We start from the raw sequence: 22,341 nt of genomic DNA, 5'->3' as shown, positions 1-22,341 counted from the left end.
AAGAGCATTGTATTTTCTTATGTCTTGCCAATGCCATATATATAGGGCCTTTACTGTTCCATCAAAACTGTCCCTATGCATGAGACATGGCTTGACAAGCTTGGTGTGAACAAACAGGGTCCTGAGCTTCAACAATGTTAATGTTAATTTTTATGCGTCTATGCCTCATAATTCGTGGTTTATTCAGAAGTCACATGATTCCTGAGTAATTCTGTGTAGGAAAAATAACCAACAAAGAGCCAACACATTTCATCTGCATCCTATTTTAAACTGTTCCAGACCTTGCACACTACCTCCATCTGCTGAGGTGATTGTGCCATTACCAAAAGTCTATTGTTAGCCACGTCTGGATTTCTCCCAAACTATCATGTTGTATTATGTTTTTGCTTGAGTACATTAAACAACTGAGAAATTATCTTCATATTGTTCACACTGAAACAGTTATTAAGTTAAAGTTACATCTGTCCTAGAGTACTCGCTGTTGTGTTTCAGTTGCAGGCATTTTTTGGCAAGATGTTGGATCCTGCGCTGGCTCTTCAGGCTTCTGAACTCATGAAGCAGGTCATCAGTGATGTTCTGACTGCAGCCGTTCTAACCACAGCAGAATCTAACTTTTCATCCAGGTGTTTTATCTCTCCACAAACACATCATGATAAATAACCATTTCCTCTTTTAGTATAGTCCCACTTTGCATATATTATACTCTGTTTTCCTGTGTAATCTGGCAACCTCTGCCACACGCTTACAGACCAGAGCAGTGTCGCAGGCTAGCACACGCTTCATCCTACATGTGTGAAACTGTTAGTAACACCCTTTACTGACCCATTAACAAAAAGGACTGCTTTTTTTTTACAATATTCTTCCACTTCTCGTTTTAATGTCTTAAACAGACAGTACTATTAATATATATAGTGTATATATAATTAGTAAAATAGTGTAATATATAATTAGTGTATATATATAGTATATATATACACTGATTAGTCATAACATTAAAACCACCTCCTTGTTTCTACACTCACTGTCCATTTTATCACCTCCACTTACCATATAGAAGCACTTTGTAATTCTGCAATTATTGACTGTAGTCCATCTATTTCTCTACATACTTTTTTAACCTGCTTTCACCCTGTTCTTCAATCACCCTGTTCGTCAGGACCCCCACAGGACCACCACAGAGCAGGTATTATTTGGGTGGCGGATCATTCTCAGCACTGCAGTGACACTGACATGGTGGTGGTGTGTTAGTGTGTGCTGTGCTGGTATGAGTGGATCAGACACAGCAGCGCTGCTGGAGTTTTTAAATACCATGTCCACTCACTGTCCACTCTATTAGACACTCCTACCTAGTTGATCCATCTTGTAGATGTAAAGTCAGAGACGATCACTCATCTATTGCTGCTGTTTGAGTTGGTCACCTTCTAGACCTTCATCAGTGGTCACAAGATGCTGCCCATGGGGCACTGTTGGGTGAATATTTTTGGTTGGTGGACTATTCTCAGTCCAGCAGTGACAGTGAGTTGTTTAAAAACCTCTTATCCACTCATACCAGCACACCACACACTAACACACCACCAACATGTCAGTGTCATTGCAGTGCTGAGAATGATCCACCACCCAAATAATATCTACTTTGTAGTGGTCCTGTGGGGGTCCTGACCATTGAAGAACAGCATGAAATGAGGCTAACAAAGCATGCAGAGAAACAGATGGACTACAGTCAGTAATTGTAGAACTACAAAGTGCTTCTATATGGTAAGTGAAGTCGATAAAATGGACAATGTGTGTTGAAACAAGGAGGTGGTTTTAATGTGATGGCTGATCGGTATATATATATAAACTTTTTTTCTTTAGTCAAGGTAAAGTTTATTGTTTTTTTTCCTAATTTCATTCTTTTATTTGTTTAAGGTGTCCACTGTGTTTCCAGCTGATGACCTTCACATTGCATTACAATTCTTCTATACATCCAGTAGTGGTTAAGGTATGACTGTACACTGTCCATTTAAGAGATTATCCAAAAACCCATTTTTAATAATATTTACAGCACATTTCTGGGTTAAATATTTACCCCCTACTGATTTTGTCTATTTTTTTATATTTTATATCCTGTAGGGTTTTAGATCCTTGTACAAACTAAAATATAAGACAAAAGAAATAAACGCAAATTCCAGTTTTTAAATCATCTTTGTATTTATTAAAAGTGTATTTATTCAAAAAGGATATACAACCACTATATTGCAAATGAAAAAAATAATGCTTCCCACTTGCCTAAACAGCAACTGCAAACAAATGCTTCCAAGAATTGGAGATCATGCTTTCACATCACTAAGGAGAATTTGATTGATAGAGAGCACAATTCAATTCATGGTTCTGTCACTTATGGTCTTATCTAAAGCAAGCAAGGCCCGCAGTTCCTTAGATATGTATCTGAGATGTTTTCTAAGTTCCTGGACTTAATTAATGTACCCTTGGAGACAAGCTGGCTATTTCTGGGAAGATTAAACACTGTTTACATCTGTATTGCACTTGAATATACTGCCTCTTGCTTTTAGCCTTTTCCAAATTAACACATTATATTAAGGTTCTATTTAGTTTATATATTGACATAGTGCACTGCTTGTTTAAACCTTTTAGTCTTCTTCATACTGCTGAAAAGCTTCTATTGAGTGATTAATGTGATTTTTAGATTCAGCAGGGCTGGTAGTAATTAAGTCTGGTTGTGTCTTAAACCCAATTATCAATTATCAATTACCTTAATCAGACGCATTTGAGACAAATAAACAAGCACAAGTCTGGATTTTAAACCTCACTACTTGACAGAGTAAAATAATACACTTGAGGTCAGGGCATTTGAAAGGATGTTGCAAGAGCTTTGTTTTAGTCTAAGCCCTTTCAAAATGAGTTTTAATAGTTTTTGGTTATTGTTTTGCTGAAACACTTATTTCCATCTATCCAAATATAAGGTTATTGACACTATCAATTTATCCAATTTCTGCAATCCATTAGTTTTACTGGCAGCAAAACAGTCCCAAAGCACAATACTACCACCACCATGCTTCACCATGCATCAAGCACAGTGTGGTTGAGTTTGAATTTCTCAGCTTTTCCAATCATACTTTTTTTTCTTTTCTATTCATTTATGCATTTTCTCCCCTTTTTCTCCCGATTTAGCCTAGTCAATCTGTCCTCCGCTGCTGGGGATCCTTGATTGCATTAGAGGAGGGTATGTTGCAGCTCACGCCCCCTCCAACCTGTGCGCAGTCCTAGCAGTCCGTTTCTTTTCACCCATGCTTTCTGCACAGGCACCTCTATCTGCTAACCAGGGTCCTTACACAGCGTTTGAAGACACCACCCACTTAGTCTGGTCATCCCACCCAGCAGACACGGTGGCCAATTATTGTCTGCTGCCGGCACTGCCAATTGTGCCCGGTAGATGGTGCCCAGCTTAACAGTGGTAGAGCCAAGATTCGCCAAATAACTCAATACCTGTTTCATCTGACCACACCTTCCTCCAAAAGGCTTTCATTGAACATGGAATTCACACCAGACTTCAGGCAATATTGAATGTACCATTTAGGGCCTTTAGGGCCAGGGCAACGTAGAGCTTGCTTTAGTGTTGACAGTGACACTTGTTTACCAGCAGCTTTCTCCTGCTGGGGGGGGGGTTCTTGGATTACATCTGATCTTAGGCCAATTTTTTTCTTAGCATGAAGTGACAGTTTGGTTTTTCATTCTGACATTGCCAAAGAGCTCACTGTTCCGATTACTGTATTTTTGACTCCTAGTAACGTTAAAAATCTATTATCTGTTTTCGGGAATTTGTACATAATTTTCCAGTCCTTTTAATTGTGATGCTTGTGGCACAGTCTAATGTCTAATGAAATAACACTATACAACCTCTAATCTCCACCATTAAATTAATAATCGATCATAGTGTATAATAGAACTTAAATGTTTTTGTACTATATGTGTTTATATAGCAGCAATGATGTTGGGTATCTTAGAGGAAATTATTGTTTTACATTGTTAGCTTATTTTAAGGATCTCACAAGATTTTTCTGGCTCAAAACATCTGAACCAAATGGGTGGGTTGCCATATTTGTATTTACATCATTTGGCAGGCACTTTTATTCAAAGCATAAAATTGAGACCAGTTACAAATTAAGCAACCGATGATGGTGGTGGGCTTGAACCAGCATCCTTCTGATTACTAGACCAATATCTTAACCACTGAACTATCACTACTCTTAAAGATGTAAAGACAATAATCCAGAAATGTATATGGCCACATGTTGCTACTACTAGGTAGGGTTAAGTAATAAAGAACAAGGGTGGCACGGTGGCTCAGTTGGTAGCACTGTTGCCTCACAGCAAGAAGGTCCTGGGTTTGATCCCCAGGTGGGGCGGTCTGGGTCCTTTTTGAGTGGAGTCTGCATGTTCTGCGTGGGTTTACTCCAGGTGCTCCGGATTTCTTCCACAGTTCAAAGACATGCAAGTGAGGTGAATTGGAGATACAGAATTGTTCATGACTGTGTTCGATATAATCTTGTGAACTGATGAAATAACTACCGTTTCTGTCGTGGCTGTAACCGAAGGGTGTAAAACATGACGTTAAAAAATCCTAATAATAATAATAAAGAACAAAGTTTTTAGTAACCAGCTGTGTACCTACATTCAATCAAATCTGAGAACAGCTATCAGCCAGCCGGGCGTCTACACAAACATGATTGACTATGTCTGAGGGGGACATACCAGGGTACTTATAGCATAACCAGAGCGGTGGAAACCAGTCCTCCATCCACCACTGAAATCAAGTTGGACACTAGATGGCAGCAAAACCCCAGGCGTTTTTCTGAGTGTATTCTGAATAATTTCGTCTCTTTCAGGTGCAGACTGATCTTCATTTTGATGGAATGAAGGATTCAAACTTTGAAGGACAAATCACGAAAGAGTACATATTAGAAGATATGCTGAAGCTGCTCTTCCCAGCATGCAGCAGTGAGGACAGATCTCCAAGTGCTGGAGATGCTGCTGAAACGAAGGTAGACAGATCATTAACGTTAAAATGACAGGGTAGTTGGGGTGTGTGTGTGGGGGGGTTGCATTGAGGGATGGATTGGGGTCCTGTCCAGGATGTTAAAGTGGAACCGGACCTGCTGTGAAAGTGGTTGATTGAAAGGAAATTAAATCATGGCATACAATATACAGTAGTATGATGTTATAATTCAGTTTGATATATTATAATGTGACTTAACGTAATGTCTCTAGGACATTATTTAAGGACTCCAAGGACAGTGGTAGGGCAGTTGTAGCCTAGTGGTTAAGGAACTGGACTCAAAAAGGTTGCTGGTTCAAGGTCCTCTACTGCCAGGTTAAGCAACTGTTGGGCCCTTGAGCAAGGCCCTTAAACCTCACTTGCTTAGACAGAATACTGTCACAGTACTGTAAGTTGCTTTGGATAAAAAAAGTGTCTGCTAAATGCCGAAAATGTAAATGGTAGCTGTTGGAGGGTTGCTGCTTCAAGCCCCACTATTGCCAGGCTGCCATTGTTGGGCCCATGAGCAAAGCTCTTATTTCTCAATGGCTTGAGGGAGCTTTGAATGAAAGTGTCTGCTAAATGCCATGAATATGATATTAAATAATATCATATAATATAATAATGTGATAGAATCTATGATGATATAAAATAATGTAATTTTTTCAGCCACAACAATTGATAACAGATAGCTCGCTGGGGATTCGAACCCTGGATTGAATTCCAGTGGTAGTAAGCTTGTACAATTTACTGCTGCACCACCTGATAATTATTATTATTATTGTTATTATTATTATTATTGTTATACAACGTGTTAATAAAGTGGTCAACAGAAATGGGATGGACATTTATCTTTGTAATTAAATGACTATTTCCTTTTGTAGTTCAATGGCTGTGAAGGGTTGAGCAGTTGTTTATCAGTGGATGAAATGCAGTTCCTGCTTCAGTTTTATCAGCAGCTCAGGGCATCAGACAGCTTTTATCTGGTATGTTACTCTCATTTTAAATGTTCAGTTTAACTAAAACTTAACTGTAAAGAACATTTACACCGATCAGGGATAACATCATGACCACCTTCCTAACTTACTGGCCTGCGGCTATGCAGCCCCATATGCAACAAACTGCGATGCACTGTGTATTCTGACACCTTTCTATCAGAACCAGCATTAACTTCTTCAGCAATCTGAGCTACAGTAGCTCGTCTATTGGATTGGACCACACGGGCCAGCCTTCGCTCCCCACGTGCATCAATGAGCCTTGGCTGCCCATGACCCTGTCGCAGGTTTACCACTGTTCCTTCCTTGGACCCAGTTCTTTCTGACCCAGTCTAGCCATCACAATTTGTTCACTTGTTGCCTAATATATTTACCCACTAACAGATGCCGTGATGAAGACATAATCAGTGTTATTCACTTCACCTGTCAGTGCTCGAATGTTATGCCTGGTCAGTGTAAAAGAATAAATGATAACCATTACATAAATTATGTAAGCCATGCACGCTGGTTATGTACACAATAATCTAAAGTGTTTCAGCCCATCAGTTTTATTTTTCTTTCATGTTACCATTTTTTTTTTTTGCTGTTACCATATTTTTGTTTCTTGTGTGTGTGTGTGTCTGCAGCTGTATCCCAGAACACCTTCTTTGTCCGATCACCCATATGATCATTTAACATTCTCTCAGGCAGAGAATTTCAGGAAGGTTCCAGGTGTTTCAGTGCTAATCGAACAACTGAGCACTTTCTATACACAGAAAAAACCCACAAAGAGGTAACACCCCCCCCCCCCCCCCACACACACACACAAATTAGTACAGAAAGATAAAAACAAAGATAGATAGATAGAAAGATAGATAGATAGATAGATAGATAGATAGATAGATAGATAGATAGATAGATAGACTATACTGCCAAAAGTATTCGCTCGTCTGCCTTCACACGCAAATAAACTTAAGTGACCTCCCATTCTTAATCCATAGGGTTTAATATGATGTCAGCCCACCATTTGCAGCTATAACAGCTTCAACTCTTCTGGAAAGGCTTTCCACAAGGTTTAGGAGTGTGTTTATGGGAATTTTTTACCAAGCGCATTTGTGAGGTCAGACACTGATGTTGGATGAGAAAGCCTGGCTCGCAGTCTCCACTCTAATTCATCCGAAAGGTGTTCTATCAGGTTGAGGTCAGGACTCTGTGCAGGCCAGTCAAGTTCTTTCACACCAAACTCGCTCATCCATGTCTTTATGGAGCTTGCTTTGTGCACTGGTGTGCAGTCATGTTGGAACAGGAAGGGGCCATCCCCAAACTGTTCCCACAATGTTGGGAGCATGAAATTGTCCAAAATCTCTTGGTATGCTGAAGCATTAAGAGTTTCTTTCACTGGAACTAAGGGGCCGAGCTCAACTCCTGAAAAACAACCCACACCAAAATCCCCCCTCCACCAAACTTAAACATGGCACAATGCAGTCAGATAACTACCGTTCTCCTGGCAACCGCCAAACCCAGACTCGTCCATCGAATTGCCAGACGGAGAAGCGTGATTCGTCATTCCAGAGAACACGTCTCCACTGCTCTAGAATCCAGTGGCGGCGTGCTTTACACCACTGCATCTGACGCTTTGCATTGAGCTTGGTGACGTAAGGCTTGGATGCAGCTGCTCGGCCATGGAAACCCATTCCATGAAGCTCTCCACACACTGTTCTTGAGCTAATCTGAAGGTCACATGAAGTTTGGAGGTCTGTAGCAATTTGCTCTGCAGAAAGTTGGCGACCTCTGCGCACTATGCGCCTCAGCATCCGCTGACCCCGCTCTGTCATTTTACATGGCCTACCACTTCGTGGCTGAGTTGCTGTCATTCCCAATCACTTCCACTTTGTTATACTACCACTGACAGTTGACTGTGGAATATTTAGTAGTGAGGAAATTTCACGACTGGACTTGTTGCACAGGTGGCATCCTATCACACGGTACCATGCTGGAATTCACTGAGCTCCTGGGAGCGACCCATTCTTTCACAAATGTTTGAGAAGCAGACTGCATGCCTAGGTGCTTGGTTTCATACACCTGTGGCCATGGAAGTGATTGTAACACCTGAATTCAATGATTTGGATGGGTGAGTGAATACTTTTGGCAATATAGTGTAGATAGATAGATTGCAGAGAGACTACAGATTTGATCATGTTGTTAATATCCAATTCTACCACAATGCTCTGGATTATGATTTGATGACTGGAAAGGCAATTAAAGTACACTGAACTCAGTGTTATTTTAAGTAAATGATGCAGCATCATTATTCTCAGATTCTTGTGCTTGGCTGACATGAGAGAAACATAAAGATTTTTTTTTTTGCTGTTGTAGCTCATTGATTTTAAGGTTTTATGTATTGTACATTTGTGCTCACCATTATTGTAAAGACAGACTACTTGAGTTACCATAGCAGTTTAACCATTATGTTCATTTTCTGTCCATAGAACTGCTTCTAACTGGATATATTTGCACTATTTCTTAGATATTGAGTCAAATCAACCAGTTGGACATTAATTTTATGTAAACATTAACATTAGCTCTTGACCCATGTCTGCGTGTCTGTATGATTTTATCCGTTGCGCAACTGCAACATAAGATACTTAATACTGTCACCTTTTACAAAGAAATAAACACAATTAATACAGATGAGCTAATCTCTTAGAGATGTTTCTTGACAGTTCTAAAAAGAATCTGTTTTCCATGTGGAAATTAAATTAAGAGTTTGGATGAAGTTCCTCTTTTAGACTGTGTAACAGACCTGAGCTGCCCAAACTCCTGCAGAGGGCCTGTGCAATTAGAGATCTGGCTCCTCTTCTGTTGCCACAGGACATGTTGTTAAGAATGTATTATTGCACGAGAGAGTAGACTGAGGTGTAATTTTACCAACTATGGTAAGTTGCAGGGTGAATTAAGGTTGGATGGGATACAAAATAACAGTATTCCTGAAGCATCTTGTAAGACTGGGAAACAAATCCTGCATGAATTGTTATTACATACAGTATGTATCATTCCGGGGCTATTTAAAAAAATTTATATACTAGCACAGCCAGGCTTTTTTGTGTGTGTAGGTGTTATTCTGTGTGTTCATGGAATGTGAATATTTTATTAAAAAATTTTATTGTTTTTATTGTCAGTATTATTAAGTAAACATGCAACTCTGATAAATACTCTATACTAATAATTTTTCACAGCCTGGGACATACCACAATACCAGATTCACCAGAATCAGGTAACTACTGTTTAATAATTGTTCATTTAATATTGCTTTTTATGACAGCATGATGGTTGGTTAATTCAAATGATTTTGGTCCATAGAAAGCTGTGTAAGGCCACATCTCCGACAGCTGTATACTGATCCTCCACTGGTTCTGTCTCCATTTTTCAACCCCTGGGTGAAGGAGTATCGAGCTGAAGTACCGTTTGATGTAATCACAATATGGATCAGACCGGAACCTGTAAACCCAAATTGTCGGGTTCACCTGGATGAACAGCATGGCCCCAGGTATGGACTAAAACTAAACAATTCAATTAATATCAGACAGAATTTAATATACACTTTTGCAGGAAAAAGTGATCCAGTGTACTTTTACATATACGATTATATGGGTTCACTGTTTTACTGCCTTACTTTTATTCAGGTAATGTGTTTACATCAATACTGATACCTTGTGTTTAGACATTGTGTGATTAAAAAAATAGTTTTTTTATTTTAACTGAAATGACTAAAACCAGAAATAAAACTGAATTACAACAATCTAGAAATGCTATAAGTCTATCTATGTATCTGGGTATAGATATTTATTATTCATCCTGATCAGTTGGATCAACTGGGAACAGTTGCTCGATTTCATAATGTTGCTATTACGTGCCACTCAGTTGGCGCAGTGGTAAAACATGCTAGCACACCAGAGAACTCGTCAAGTTCAAAACTCAGCTCTGCCATCCGTCTGGGCTGGGCGGCTACGTGAACAATGATTGGCTGTTGTTCATACAGGGTGGGAAGCTGGATAGGGACCTCATAACTGATGCAATTATGACCTCTGCTGGCTGGTTGATGGCGCCTGCACAGAGTTGAGGAATAATGCTGATCAGGTTGTGGCTCTCCGTACACAAAGCTGATCTGCATATGAACGCACCTCGTGCATGTCAGAGGGGGCATGTGTCAGTTCGCTCTCCTCAGTCAAGAGGAAGTGTTACGCAATTGGGTAAAAATTGGACGCGCTAAAAAAAAGGGGAGAAATGTGGAGAAAATGCAGAAAAAAGAATTTGCTATTACGTTTTTAAATGTAATTATATGGAAGTTGGTGCAACAATTTTCTTCAAAATCACTTTATTTGGCCCTCTGTGGCCCTCTACCATCTTTGTGTTGTCTTTTCTTTGTGTGTCTGTGAATCTTTACTTGGTTTAGTTAAAAAAGTTTGTGGAAAGTGTGTTATTGAGTAACAGTAGAAATATGTATTGTTTGCTGGCTTTTAGTGTTAACATCTTTAATGTTTTTAGTGTTTAATGTTTTTTAGTATCAAATATATTTATATTTATATAAAAATGATTGAACATCATGACTTTGTAGTAGCAATATGATCAGAATATATAGGAAAAAATAATGATATTGAAATAATACAACTAATTCATCCTGAATTGGCATCAAATCAATATAATTTTACACTGTAAAATAAAGTAAAAAAAAAATCAAAATAAATCAAATCAAAATAAAGTAAAAGAAATGTGCAAAACAAGATCATAGCTGAATTACAGAAATCACATATTTAGATGGAGAGGAATTCAAGGCATCATATGAAAGACAAAATATTATAAAGAATAAAGAAAATGTAAAATCATATCCACATTTCTAAATTAGGTCACCCCTTCTATGAACATGAAGGGCTTTTGATTGAAATGGCTAGTGAGACAGCCTAAGTTGAAGAAGTCAAGTGAATTTAATTATATAGCGCTTTTTACAATGGACCTTGTCTCAAAGCAACCTTACAGAATCCAGGACCAACAGACCAAAAACTCATATTGAGCAAGCCGAGGGCAACAGTGTCAAGAAAACTTCCTTAAAATTACAGGAAGAAACCTTGAGAGAAACCAGACTCAGCAGGGACCCCATCCTCTTTGGGTGAAAGTCAGTGTCATTAGTTGTTCATTAATTAACCTTAGGTGTTTAAGCCACACTCATTGCTAAAAGGTGCTAAAATCAGTTATATATAAAACACATACATGACATTCTTTTAAGTGTTGGGCAACAAATTAGGGGAAGTTATTTTTATGTTCCCTCTATGCCACAAAGATATTGTTTGACTGGTTTAGTGTGGAGGTGGCCTGAACCGAGCCATGACCTCAACCAGAACTTCGGATTGAATTGGAATGTTTATTGCAAGCCAGGACTTATCATCTAACACCAGTGCCTGACCTTAGAAGGCTCTGTTGAATAAATGGACACAAACACATTTCATAATCTTGTGGAGGCTGATTTAGCCACGCTAGAGGGAACAGGTGATTTTATATCAATACCTGTGGTTTTGGAATTGAATGTTCAGCAAGCTCATTGTGAAATGTCCATGTTCTTTTGACCATATTTTGGTTTTTGCTGAAAAAGTATTAATTGTAAGAATGTTATAGTTGTAGTTTACACACTGATCAGCCATAACATTAAAACCACCTTCTTGTTTCTACACACATTGTCCATTTTATCAGCTCCACTTACCATATAGAAGCACTTTGTAGTTCTACAAATACTGACTGTAGTCCATCTTTTTCTCTGCATGCTTTTTTAGCCTGCTTTTACCCTGTTCTTCAATGGCCAGGACTCTCACAGGACCAATACAGAGCAGTGTGTGTGTTGTGCTGGTATGAGTGGACATCACTGTCACTGCTGGACTGAGAATAGTCCACCAACCAAAAATATCCAGCCAACAGCGCCCCGTGGGCAGCGTCCTATGACCACTCATGAAGGTCTAGAATATGACCAACTCAAACAGCAGCAATAGATAAGCGATCGTCTCTGACTTTACATCTACAAGGTGGACCAACTAGGTAGGAGTGTGTAGTTGAGTGGAAAGTGAGTGGACACTGTATTTAAAAACTCCAGCAGCGCTGCTGTGTCTGATCCCTTCATACCAGCACAACACACACTAACACACCACCACCATGTCAGTGTCACTGCAGTGCTGAGAATGATCCACCACCTAAATAATACCTACTCTGTGGTGGTCCTGTGGGGGTCCTGACCATTGAAGAACAGGGTGAAAACAGGCTAATAAAAGTATGTAGAGAAACAGATGGACTACAGTCAGTAATTGTAGAACTACAAATATAAAATGGACAGTGAGTGTAGAAAAAAGGAGGTGGTTTTAATGTTATGGCTGATCAGTGTATATACTTTAGTGAAGTAATTTACAACTGCATGTGGACGTAATTCTAAGTGGTTTTTGAGTGAATAGATTTTCTGTCCTTTTGTCAACAAAAAAGAGGTTTATTATCATCATGTTACATATAAGGTGGGCAGACTTTAGATTAAAAAGATTCTGCAGTATTCATTTAATGAATTTGTGACTTAAACCTGTATCATAAAACATTACAACCCACCTGGTGCTCAGGAACTCAAGAATTACATTTAATATATGTTACAAAAGGAAAATAAAAGCTCTGTCCACCCAGCTTTGTTGGATTCACTTATTACAGTTTCATTTTGCTATGGGTATTAGATTGTCATTTGACCTTACCCTCCCTTTTAATCTGTTATAATCTTTTTTGTTCAGAATAGGCTTGAAAGTCTGCATGCAAGAGAGATTAGACCTAACTCATGTCCCATAACTTTTGTTTCTTCAGAATGGCAAACCTTCCTCTCGGTCTGGGCAACAGCCGTATCAATATTTTGCTGATGGACGAGTCAGGGACCGAGCCTGTTGTCATGACGATATATACCCTGCACATATTTCGGGAAAGCCGGCCCAGTCTGCCAATGTTTGAGGAGTATGTGATGTGCGGCTTTGTACAGGTACAAAGGGGTCTCTCTTTCTGTCTCTCTCTCTTAAACACTAACACACACACACACACACACACACAAAATCACAACCTGTGTGAACATGTTAACTATTCAATTTCTTAATCACAATTATACAGGCCTATTTATTATTATAAAATTTCTTTCTATACAGGCCTATTTGTTATTATATATATTTTTCTTTATTTATTTAACCCACTCCTAATTTGTCATGATAAAGTTAAGCACTCAGAATTAGGAAATCTTACTGCATTGTAGATTATCCAATGAGATGCTCAGCAATCTAATTTTTTTTTTCTCCACTTGGTGTTTGGTGGCTAGCTGCAAATTAAAAATCTTGCTTCTTACTGATTGCTCTTCCACCACAGTGTATGAATACATACAGTGAATGAGTACATACACACTCTGATAATCCTCTGATTACACTGTTTCTGGAAAATGTTTAAGACCTCTAGTCCCAGAGGCAGCAAAGCAGCCCCAAAACATTATGGATCCTCTACCTAGGTTGGGTGCACTATTCTTTATAGACTTAATCTTGTCATTTATAAATGTAATACTGGTATGCATTGCAGAGAAGCTCTAGTTCAGTTTTATCTGTGCATGGAACAATTTCCAGAAGGATTGTGGGGACCTTCGTAGCCTTCGCCCACAGAGCCATGTTTTGTTTAGGGTTTGAATAAAATAAACATACACCGATCCGCCATAACATTAAAACCACCTCCTTGTTTCTACACTCGCTGTCCATTTTATCAGCTCCACTTACCATATAGAAGCACTTTGTAGTTCTACAATTACTGACTGTAGTCCATCTGTTTCTCTGCATGCTTTGTTAGCCCCCTTTCTTGCTGTTCTTCAATGGTCAGGACCCCCACAGGACCACCACAGAGCAGGTATTATTTGGGTGGTGGATCATTCTCAGCACTGCAGTGACACTGACATGGTGGTGGTGTGTTAGTGTGTGTTGTGCTAGTAGGAGTGAATAAGACACAGCAGCGCTGCTGGAGTTTTTAAATACCGTGTCCACTTACTGTCCACTCTATTAGACACTCCTACCTAGTTGGTCCATTTTGTAGATGTAAAGTCAGAGATGATTGCTCATCTATTTCTGCTTTTTAAGTTGGAGTCCTGACCATGAAAGCAGGTTAAAAAGGTATGTCGATAAACAGATGGACTACAGTCAGTAATTGTTGAACTACAAAGTGCTTCTATATGGTAAGTGGAGCTGATAAAATGGACAAGTGTAGAAACAGGGAGGTGGTTTTAATGTTATGGCTGATCGGTGTATATAGGGTGCTCAGCTCACTCATTATAATTTATTCTGAAACATTTATCAAATAAATCACATAGAAATTATACAATTTATTAAAAACAAAATTGCATTCATGATTGAAGCACTTTTAATTTACTTGATTCAAAGACTCTTTTATCATAAACATATAAGAGCCTGGGCAGATTTTTTCACCTCCCAAAAACATGCAGAAGGTGAATTGAGTGGGTATGATTGAATTAAAAGCTTAGTGTGTGTTGACCTAGGATGAATTTCCACTCTCCCACAGCTTGATACCTCTTTTATGTGATCCATAATAAAGCTATTCAGGTTACAATGGAAGCTGATAGTTCTGATCATGGCTGCAGTGTTTAGAGTGTGTATGTCACATTTCTTCACAGTGTATAACCATCACTCACAGTGTAGCAGCATGTATAAATAGTCACGTTGCATTGGGTAAAAGGGGAGAGACAGAATTTCACACAAGGAGCAAAAAAGAAAATCTGCTGAACATTATTCAAACAGTGTCAAACTGTTTAATAATGTCAGACTAATTTATGTAACTAGCTCATATTTTAACTTTGATTAAATTGGTCAGAATTAATAAATAGAATGAATAAATAGATTCAATTTCATAAACACAATAACATAAACTTAGATGAACTGTTTATCCTTGTAATCAACACATAATAAAGAATCTTTCAAAAATAAGATCATTCATTAATTCAGGATGTGGGCATATTGAAACAGTATGAGTTCATGTCTCTTGGGTTGTGATAGTTTTACACTCACACTTCCAACAGGTCATGTAGTTTTTATGTCTTACCCTGTCAATCTTAATGCCTTTCTTAAACAAATCTTTACCTGGTAACTTTGTAGGATTTTTAAATATACAGTTGTGGTCAACATTGTTGGCACCCTTGATTGTTGGCATTGTTGGCCCCCTTGAAAAATAAGCGAAAATGTACAAGTTTTGTATTATCAGAATATTTTACTAGCGTGTCCAAATACATTTAGCAAAAATTCTGACCTGTCAACATGCCTGCAGTCATTTAAAAAAAGAAACAAGATGACAAAAAGCACCCTTCCTTAATTTTTGGTTGCAGAGCCTTTGGCAACAATGATAGCCTCCAAACGTTTTATAGCCAACTGTGAGGTTCTTTCACTTTTCTGCGGGTAGTTTATTTCACTCTTTCAAGTTTACTTAATTTGTGGATCTCACTGTGGTTGCTGGAGTCCTAGAACCATAGCAATGAATTTGTCTGTTGACCCAGATCATGATAAAGTGGTAGATGGAAAAAAAAAAAATTAAAATGGACCACAACCACACTCCAACACCTTTTGGAAACCTTTCCTAGAAAAGTAGCAGCTATGCCTAGTTGGGGTTATTAATGTAAAAATGGAATGTATACCTCTAATAGTGACTAGTTTACTTTTTTGGCCCACTAGTAGTCTTACAACGATAGACATTAATTTTGCTATTTGGGTGTGGGCAGGCAGAGCTAAAAGCATTTTGGTCTCAGACTTTTGCCCATTTAACCCCTCTATGTCAGACCCTCAATATATATTTAACTCATGAATAATATAGGAGACAGAACTGTAGTGTTACTGTCATTAAATGAGAGGATAAAATAAATAAAAGATGAAGAACCCAGAAATGACCAAAAACCCTTAAGGGACACCTTTTGACAGGGGTAGTGAAAAATTTATGTTTGTCGATGGTTCCATTTCACATTCCATAAGATGAAGAGAAACCCACTGAGTATAGATAGATAAGCAAACCATTCAGTAAAATAAGAGGATAGATGAAAGATGATACAGGACGCAGGGCCTGGTACTATAATAAATCTTATTAGTTGAAATAAAAGATTGTCTGAGAATTGTTTGAGCAGGAGAGATAGACCAGTAACTAAAATCAAGGAACACTATAAATGACAGAGCACTTGAGGATTTATGCTTACTATTAGGTATAAAGTAGAGTGTGAAAGAGATCACACATTTCATAGCTCAGAATGAGACATTTATTATATCCACAGAGAATAGATACTTTAGCCAACATGAGCAGTCCAACACTAACTTACATAAAAAAGTAAAATAGACAGATCTGTGGTGGATGAAAAGTCTTCTATTCTCAATTATTATCTGCATAACAGTAAAACTATTTGAGCAAACAGCGAGCACTATGCCTGATGAAAGACATTGCACCAAATTAATACTTACCCTACAGTGAAACATAAAAGTGGCAACAACATGCATTGGGGTGCCTCTTAAAAGCAGGTACTGGGCGACTAGTAAGAATTTATGAATGGATGAATTCAGTGAAATACAGAAACATCTTTGAAAAAAAACTACAGGCATGAGGTTGACCTTTTAATATGGCAATGACCCAAAGCACACACCCAAAACAACACTGAACTGGCTTCAGGGTCAATTTCAGGGCCAAGTTCAAATCCCATAATCATTTGAGAAGAGAGAGAAGCTGGCAGTTATTATTAATCTACCATAATGAAAGTATTGAATAAATGGTCCGAATACTTTTGTGAATACGAGATTTCGTTTTGATTTCTAAATAATTTTGGTGATTAAGCGTAAACTGGAGGGTAAAATTTTATAAATTATACCAATTGATTATACTGTAGCAATTCTATTAATTTAATATCAAACATCACAATAAAATGTGCAAAAGGTAACTGAAACTTAATAATTCAAAGGAGTGCTTAGATACTTTTGGCCATAGTAAATGTATATAGGCAGAACTATGGTTGACCCATCACTGATGTTTCCTCTGTTTAGTTTAGTTTGTGTTACCAGCTATATGAACAAGGAAAAGAAATGGACCTAGTACTCACCCTTGAAGAACTCCTTGTGTGACAGGGCAGTAACATAGATCACACATTCCTTATACTCATCTAATCATTAGATCACATGAAACATTAGTCAACATAAGCTGTCTAGAACCAATCAGAAAATAGTCATAGAGGATGAAAAATGAAAGAAAAGAAGAATATACGGTACATGATACATAACTGTGGACCAAGAACTTAACCCTGAGATAATACTTGTATCAAGATTAAGATTACATATTGCATATACTCAGCATGTGAACTTAAAACTACATTTACTTGACCAGCATCTTGGTTATTCAACCAACAATAGTAGCAAATTGTCAACCAATGAAATGTAAGGTGTAAAAGGTAAAAACAGTATAGAGGGCAGGGCTTTGGTGAATGTAGCGCTGAGGTAAATGCAAGTATTACTAGCATAAGATCAGAAACTATGATTGTACTTATAAAATGAACCATTAGGGATTTGCAAAGATTAAGTCTAGCAAAGATTAAACATTCCATAAACTTAGAATGAGACTTATATTGAACCCACAGACCACACATACTCATTACTCAACATCTCTGGCTTGCCAGCTTGTAAAATTTACATGACGATACTCCAGGGAAATTGGTGGACTTATAAAGCACAGAGTGTCATTTAAATAATAGTGAAAAAAGGTTTGTGTCACCAAATATATTAAAAACAGAAGACTGGTGGACCAAGAGTGAAATATATATATATATATATAAATGTGATATATATAAATGTGATATATATATATATATATATATATATATATATATATATATATATATATATATATAATGTGATATATATATATATATACAGTGTATCACAAAAGTGAGTACACCCCTCACATTTCTGCAGATATTTAAGTATATCTTTTCATGGGACAACACTGACAAAATGACACTTTGACACACTGAAAAGTAGTCTGTGTGCAGCTTATATGACAGTGTAAATTTATTCTTCCCTCAAAATAACTCAATATACAGCCATTAATGTCTAAACCACCGGCAACAAAAGTGAGTACACCCCTAAGAGACAACACCCCTAAATGTCCAAATTGAGCACTTCCCTCCAAAATGTCATGTGACTCGTTAGTGTTACTAGGTCTCAGGTGTGCATAGGGAGCAGGTGTGTTCAATTTAGTAGTACAGCTCTCACACTCTCTCATGCTGGTCACTGAAAGTTCCAACATGGCACCTCATGGCAAAGAACTCTCTGAGGATCTTAAAAGACGAATTGTTGCGCTACATGAAGATGGCCAAGGCTACAAGAAGATTGCCAACACCCTGAAACTGAGCTGCAGCACAGTGGCCAAGATCATCCAGCGTTTTAAAAGAGCAGGGTCCACTCAGAACAGACCTCGCAGTTGGTCGTCCAAAGAAGCTGAGTGCACGTGCTCAGCGTCACATCCAACTGCTGTCTTTGAAAGATAGGCGCAGGAGTGCTGTCAGCATTGCTGCAGAGATTGAAAAGGTGGGGGGTCAGCCTGTCAGTGCTCAGACCATACGCCGCACACTACATCAAATTGGTCTGCATGGCTGTCACCCCAGAAGGAAGCCTCTTCTGAAGTCTCTACACAAGAAAGCCCGCAAACAGTTTGCTGAAGACATGTCAACAAAGGACATGGATTACTGGAACCATGTCCTATAATCTGATGAGACCAAGATTAATTTGTTTGGTTCAGATGGTCTCAAGCATGTGTGGCGGCAATCAGGTGAGGAGTACAAAGATAAGTGTGTCATGCCTACAGTCAAGCATGGTGGTGGGAATGCCATGGTCTGGGGCTGCATGAGTGCAGCAGGTGTTGGGGAGTTACATTTCATTGAGGGACACATGAACTCCAATATGTACTGTGAAATACTAAAGCAGAGCATGATCCCCTCCCTCCGGAAACTGGGTCGCAGGGCAGTGTTCCAGCATGATAATGACCCCAAACACACCTCTAAGACGACCACTGCTTTATTGAAGAGTCTGAGGGTAAAGGTGATGGACTGGCCAAGCATGTCTCCAGACCTAAACCCAATAGAACATCTTTGGGGCATCCTCAAGTGGAAGGTGGAGGAGCGCAAAGTCTCGAATATCCGCCAGCTCCGTGATGTCGTCATGGAGGCAACCTGTGGCAACCTGTGAAGCTCTGGTAAACTCCATGCCCAGGAGAGTTAAGGCAGTTCTGGGAAATAATGGTGGCCACACAAAATATTGACACTTCAGGAACTTTCACTAAGGGGTGTACTCACTTTTGTTGCCGGTGGTTTAGACATTAATGGCTGTATATTGAGTTATTTTGAGGGAAGAATAAATTTACACTGTTATATAAGCTGCACACAGACTACTTTTCATTGTGTCAAAGTGTCATTTTGTCAGTGTTGTCCCATGAAAAGATATACTTAAATATCTGCAGAAATGTGAGGGGTGTACTCACTTTTGTGATACACTGTATATACAGTATACAGGTGCTGGTCATAAAATTAGAATATCATGAAAAAGTTGATTTATTTCAGTAATTCTATTCAAAAAGTGAAACTTGTATATTATATTCATTCATTACACACAGACTGATATATGTCAAATGTTTATTTCTTTTAATGTTGATGATTATAACTGACAACTAATGAAAACCCCAAATTCAGGATCTCAGAAAATTTGAATATTGTGACAAGGTACAATATTGAAGACACCTGGTGCCACACTCTAATCAGCTAATTAACTCAAAACACCTGCAAAGGCCATTAAATGGTCTTTCAGTCTAGTTCTGTAGGCTACACAATCATGGGGAAGACTGCTGACTTGACAGTTGTCCAAAAAATGACCATTGACACCTTGCACAAGGAGGGCAAGACACAAAAGGTCATTGCTAAAGAGGCTGGCTGTTCACAGAGCTCTGTGTCCAAGCACATTAATAGAGAGGCGAAGGGAAGGAAAAGATGTGGTAGAAAAAAGTGTACAAGCAATAGGGATAACCGCACCCTGGAGAGGATTGTGAAACAAAACCCATTCAAAAATGTGGGGGAGATTCACAAAGAGTGGACTGCAGCTGGAGTCAGTGCTTCAAGAACCACTACGCACAGACGTATGCAAGACATGGGTTTCAGCTGTCGCATTCCTTGTGTCAAGCCACTCTTGAACAAGAGACAGTGTCAGAAGCATCTCACCTGGGCTAAAGACAAAAAGGACTGCTGAGTGGTCCAAAGTTATGTTCTCTGATGAAAGTAAACTTTGCATTACCTTTGGAAATCAAGGTCCCAGAGTCTAGAGGAAGAGAGGAGAGGCACAGAATCCACGTTGCTTGAGGTCCAGTGTAAAGTTTCCACAGTCAGTGATGGTTTGGAGTGCCATGTCATCTGCTGGTGTTGGTCCACTGTGTTTTCTGAGGTCCAAGGTCAACGCAGCCGTCTACCAGGAAGTTTTAGAGCACTTCATGCTTCCTGCTGCTGACCAACTTTATGGAGATGCAGATTTCATTTTCCAACAGGACTTGGCACCTGCACAGAGTGCAGGACCTTAGAGTGATGGAATTTATGTTAATCAATGAATGCAACAATGTGAAGGCTGGTGAAAATAATACATTCCATAAACTTAAGCAGAAGACCAACATTAAACTGACAAAGCACAGATACCAGACAACATCAGCAGTGCAACACCAACTAGTAAAATAGCCAGTTAATTAAAATATCCAACTCAGATAGTGCCTGGAAATAATTTCTGTTCTTACTTTCTTTATTTACACCCAATTTCTCTTATTTTTGTTTTGTTTATCCCTTAAGGCAGCACTGAAGCATACATTTGTGTAATTATGAAGAGATACAAATGAGAATACAATGCATGATTAATTCTTTTCAGCTGCAGTGCATTTAGGAGGGTCTTTTTGCACCTCATTTTGCATCGTTCCAGCTGTGTGTTGCAGACAGCTTTTCAGCACTTTATATTCACACATAAACATATATGGAAAAATGTCATTTTACAAATTACAAACATAATTTGCATCAATGATTAACCTTTTACCACTCATGGTCTGGTTTTTGAGTATTTATATTTAATTTCAGAATTATATGCATCCTTATGATGAGAGATGAAATTAGCTTAGTCTCACACTAAAAATACAAGTGACGTATAACTTTAAATGGTACACAACCCAAAAAACATCTGGTTATTGAGGGTCCTATAGGGGTCTATGTTGATTGATGAATGGAATGGAGGAGGGGGATGGCAGTGTACAGACCAACAGATTGGCTAGAAGGTCTTAGTCGGTTTTCCAAAATGTGCTTTTACAAACCCAATTTCTAGAAATGTTGGGACACTAACAATGCAATAACTAAAATAACTAAAATCTGTAATTTGTTAATTCACTTGAGCCCTTATTTATCAGACAGCTAGACTTTGTTAAATATGAACAAAGATTAACTTAATTCTATTCATTAAACATGAACAAATTCGGAAATTGATGCCTGCAACACACTAAATAAAACTTGGAAAGAGGCATGTTTAGCTCTGGGCTACATCATCTTTTAATTATAGTTTTTGATTGTTTTGGAATTGATGACACTAACTGTTGCAGTTTCGCAAGTGGAATTTTTGCCAGTTTTTACTGACTTGAGACTTGAGCTGTTCAGCAGTCTGTGGTCACCGATGTCTGATTATCCTCTTCATGATGCACCATACATTTTCAATAGGAGACACGTCAAGCACAAACACTCTCTGTCTATGAAGACATGCTCTTGTATCTTATGCATAACTAGGCCTGGCATTGTCCTGCTGAAATAAACATGGAGTTTCTGGGAAAAGATGCCATTGATGTCTCTCTAAAATACCAATATTGGCCTCCACATCAATACTGCCTATACATATATGCAGATCATCCATTCTGTGGCCACTGATGCACTCATGTTGTATCTCAGATGACCTCAGGCCCAGAAGACATGGCGTTTCAGAGCAAAATTAATATATGGCTTCCTCTTTGCAAAATATAGTTACAGGTGGTATTTCTTGTTCCAGCAGTGGATTGTTTTAAGTGACAGTGATTTTACATCTGAGTCCATGTGGCTGTGTCCATCCTGATAGCGTGACAGTTTCTCAAACAATATCGCCTGAGGGCTTAATGGTCACACACATTAAGCAGCGGTTTCCACCCCTAGCCTTTACGTACTGAGATTTCTGCTGA

At 38.6% G+C, this 22,341-nt stretch overlaps 1 protein-coding gene across 1 annotated transcript in view; it reads left to right on the top strand.

Moving 5' to 3' along the window:
• Positions 1–22,341, top strand: part of cped1 (cadherin-like and PC-esterase domain containing 1) — a 97,034-nt gene that overhangs the window by 30,488 nt on the left and 44,205 nt on the right. The window contains exons 7-14 of the mRNA XM_063005189.1: positions 493–623; positions 1,909–1,981; positions 4,887–5,042; positions 5,920–6,021; positions 6,657–6,802; positions 9,246–9,283; positions 9,370–9,556; positions 12,886–13,054. Coding sequence (XP_062861259.1) covers positions 493–623; positions 1,909–1,981; positions 4,887–5,042; positions 5,920–6,021; positions 6,657–6,802; positions 9,246–9,283; positions 9,370–9,556; positions 12,886–13,054 — 1,002 coding nt within the window. The remainder of the gene's footprint in view (positions 1–492; positions 624–1,908; positions 1,982–4,886; positions 5,043–5,919; positions 6,022–6,656; positions 6,803–9,245; positions 9,284–9,369; positions 9,557–12,885; positions 13,055–22,341) is intronic.

The sequence above is a fragment of the Trichomycterus rosablanca genome, chromosome 1, assembly GCF_030014385.1.
Source record: "Trichomycterus rosablanca isolate fTriRos1 chromosome 1, fTriRos1.hap1, whole genome shotgun sequence".
NCBI classification, from domain to species: Eukaryota; Metazoa; Chordata; class Actinopteri; order Siluriformes; family Trichomycteridae; genus Trichomycterus; species Trichomycterus rosablanca.
The sequence above is the reverse complement of the archived record's forward strand: the minus strand, read 5'-3'. Positions and strand labels throughout refer to the sequence as shown.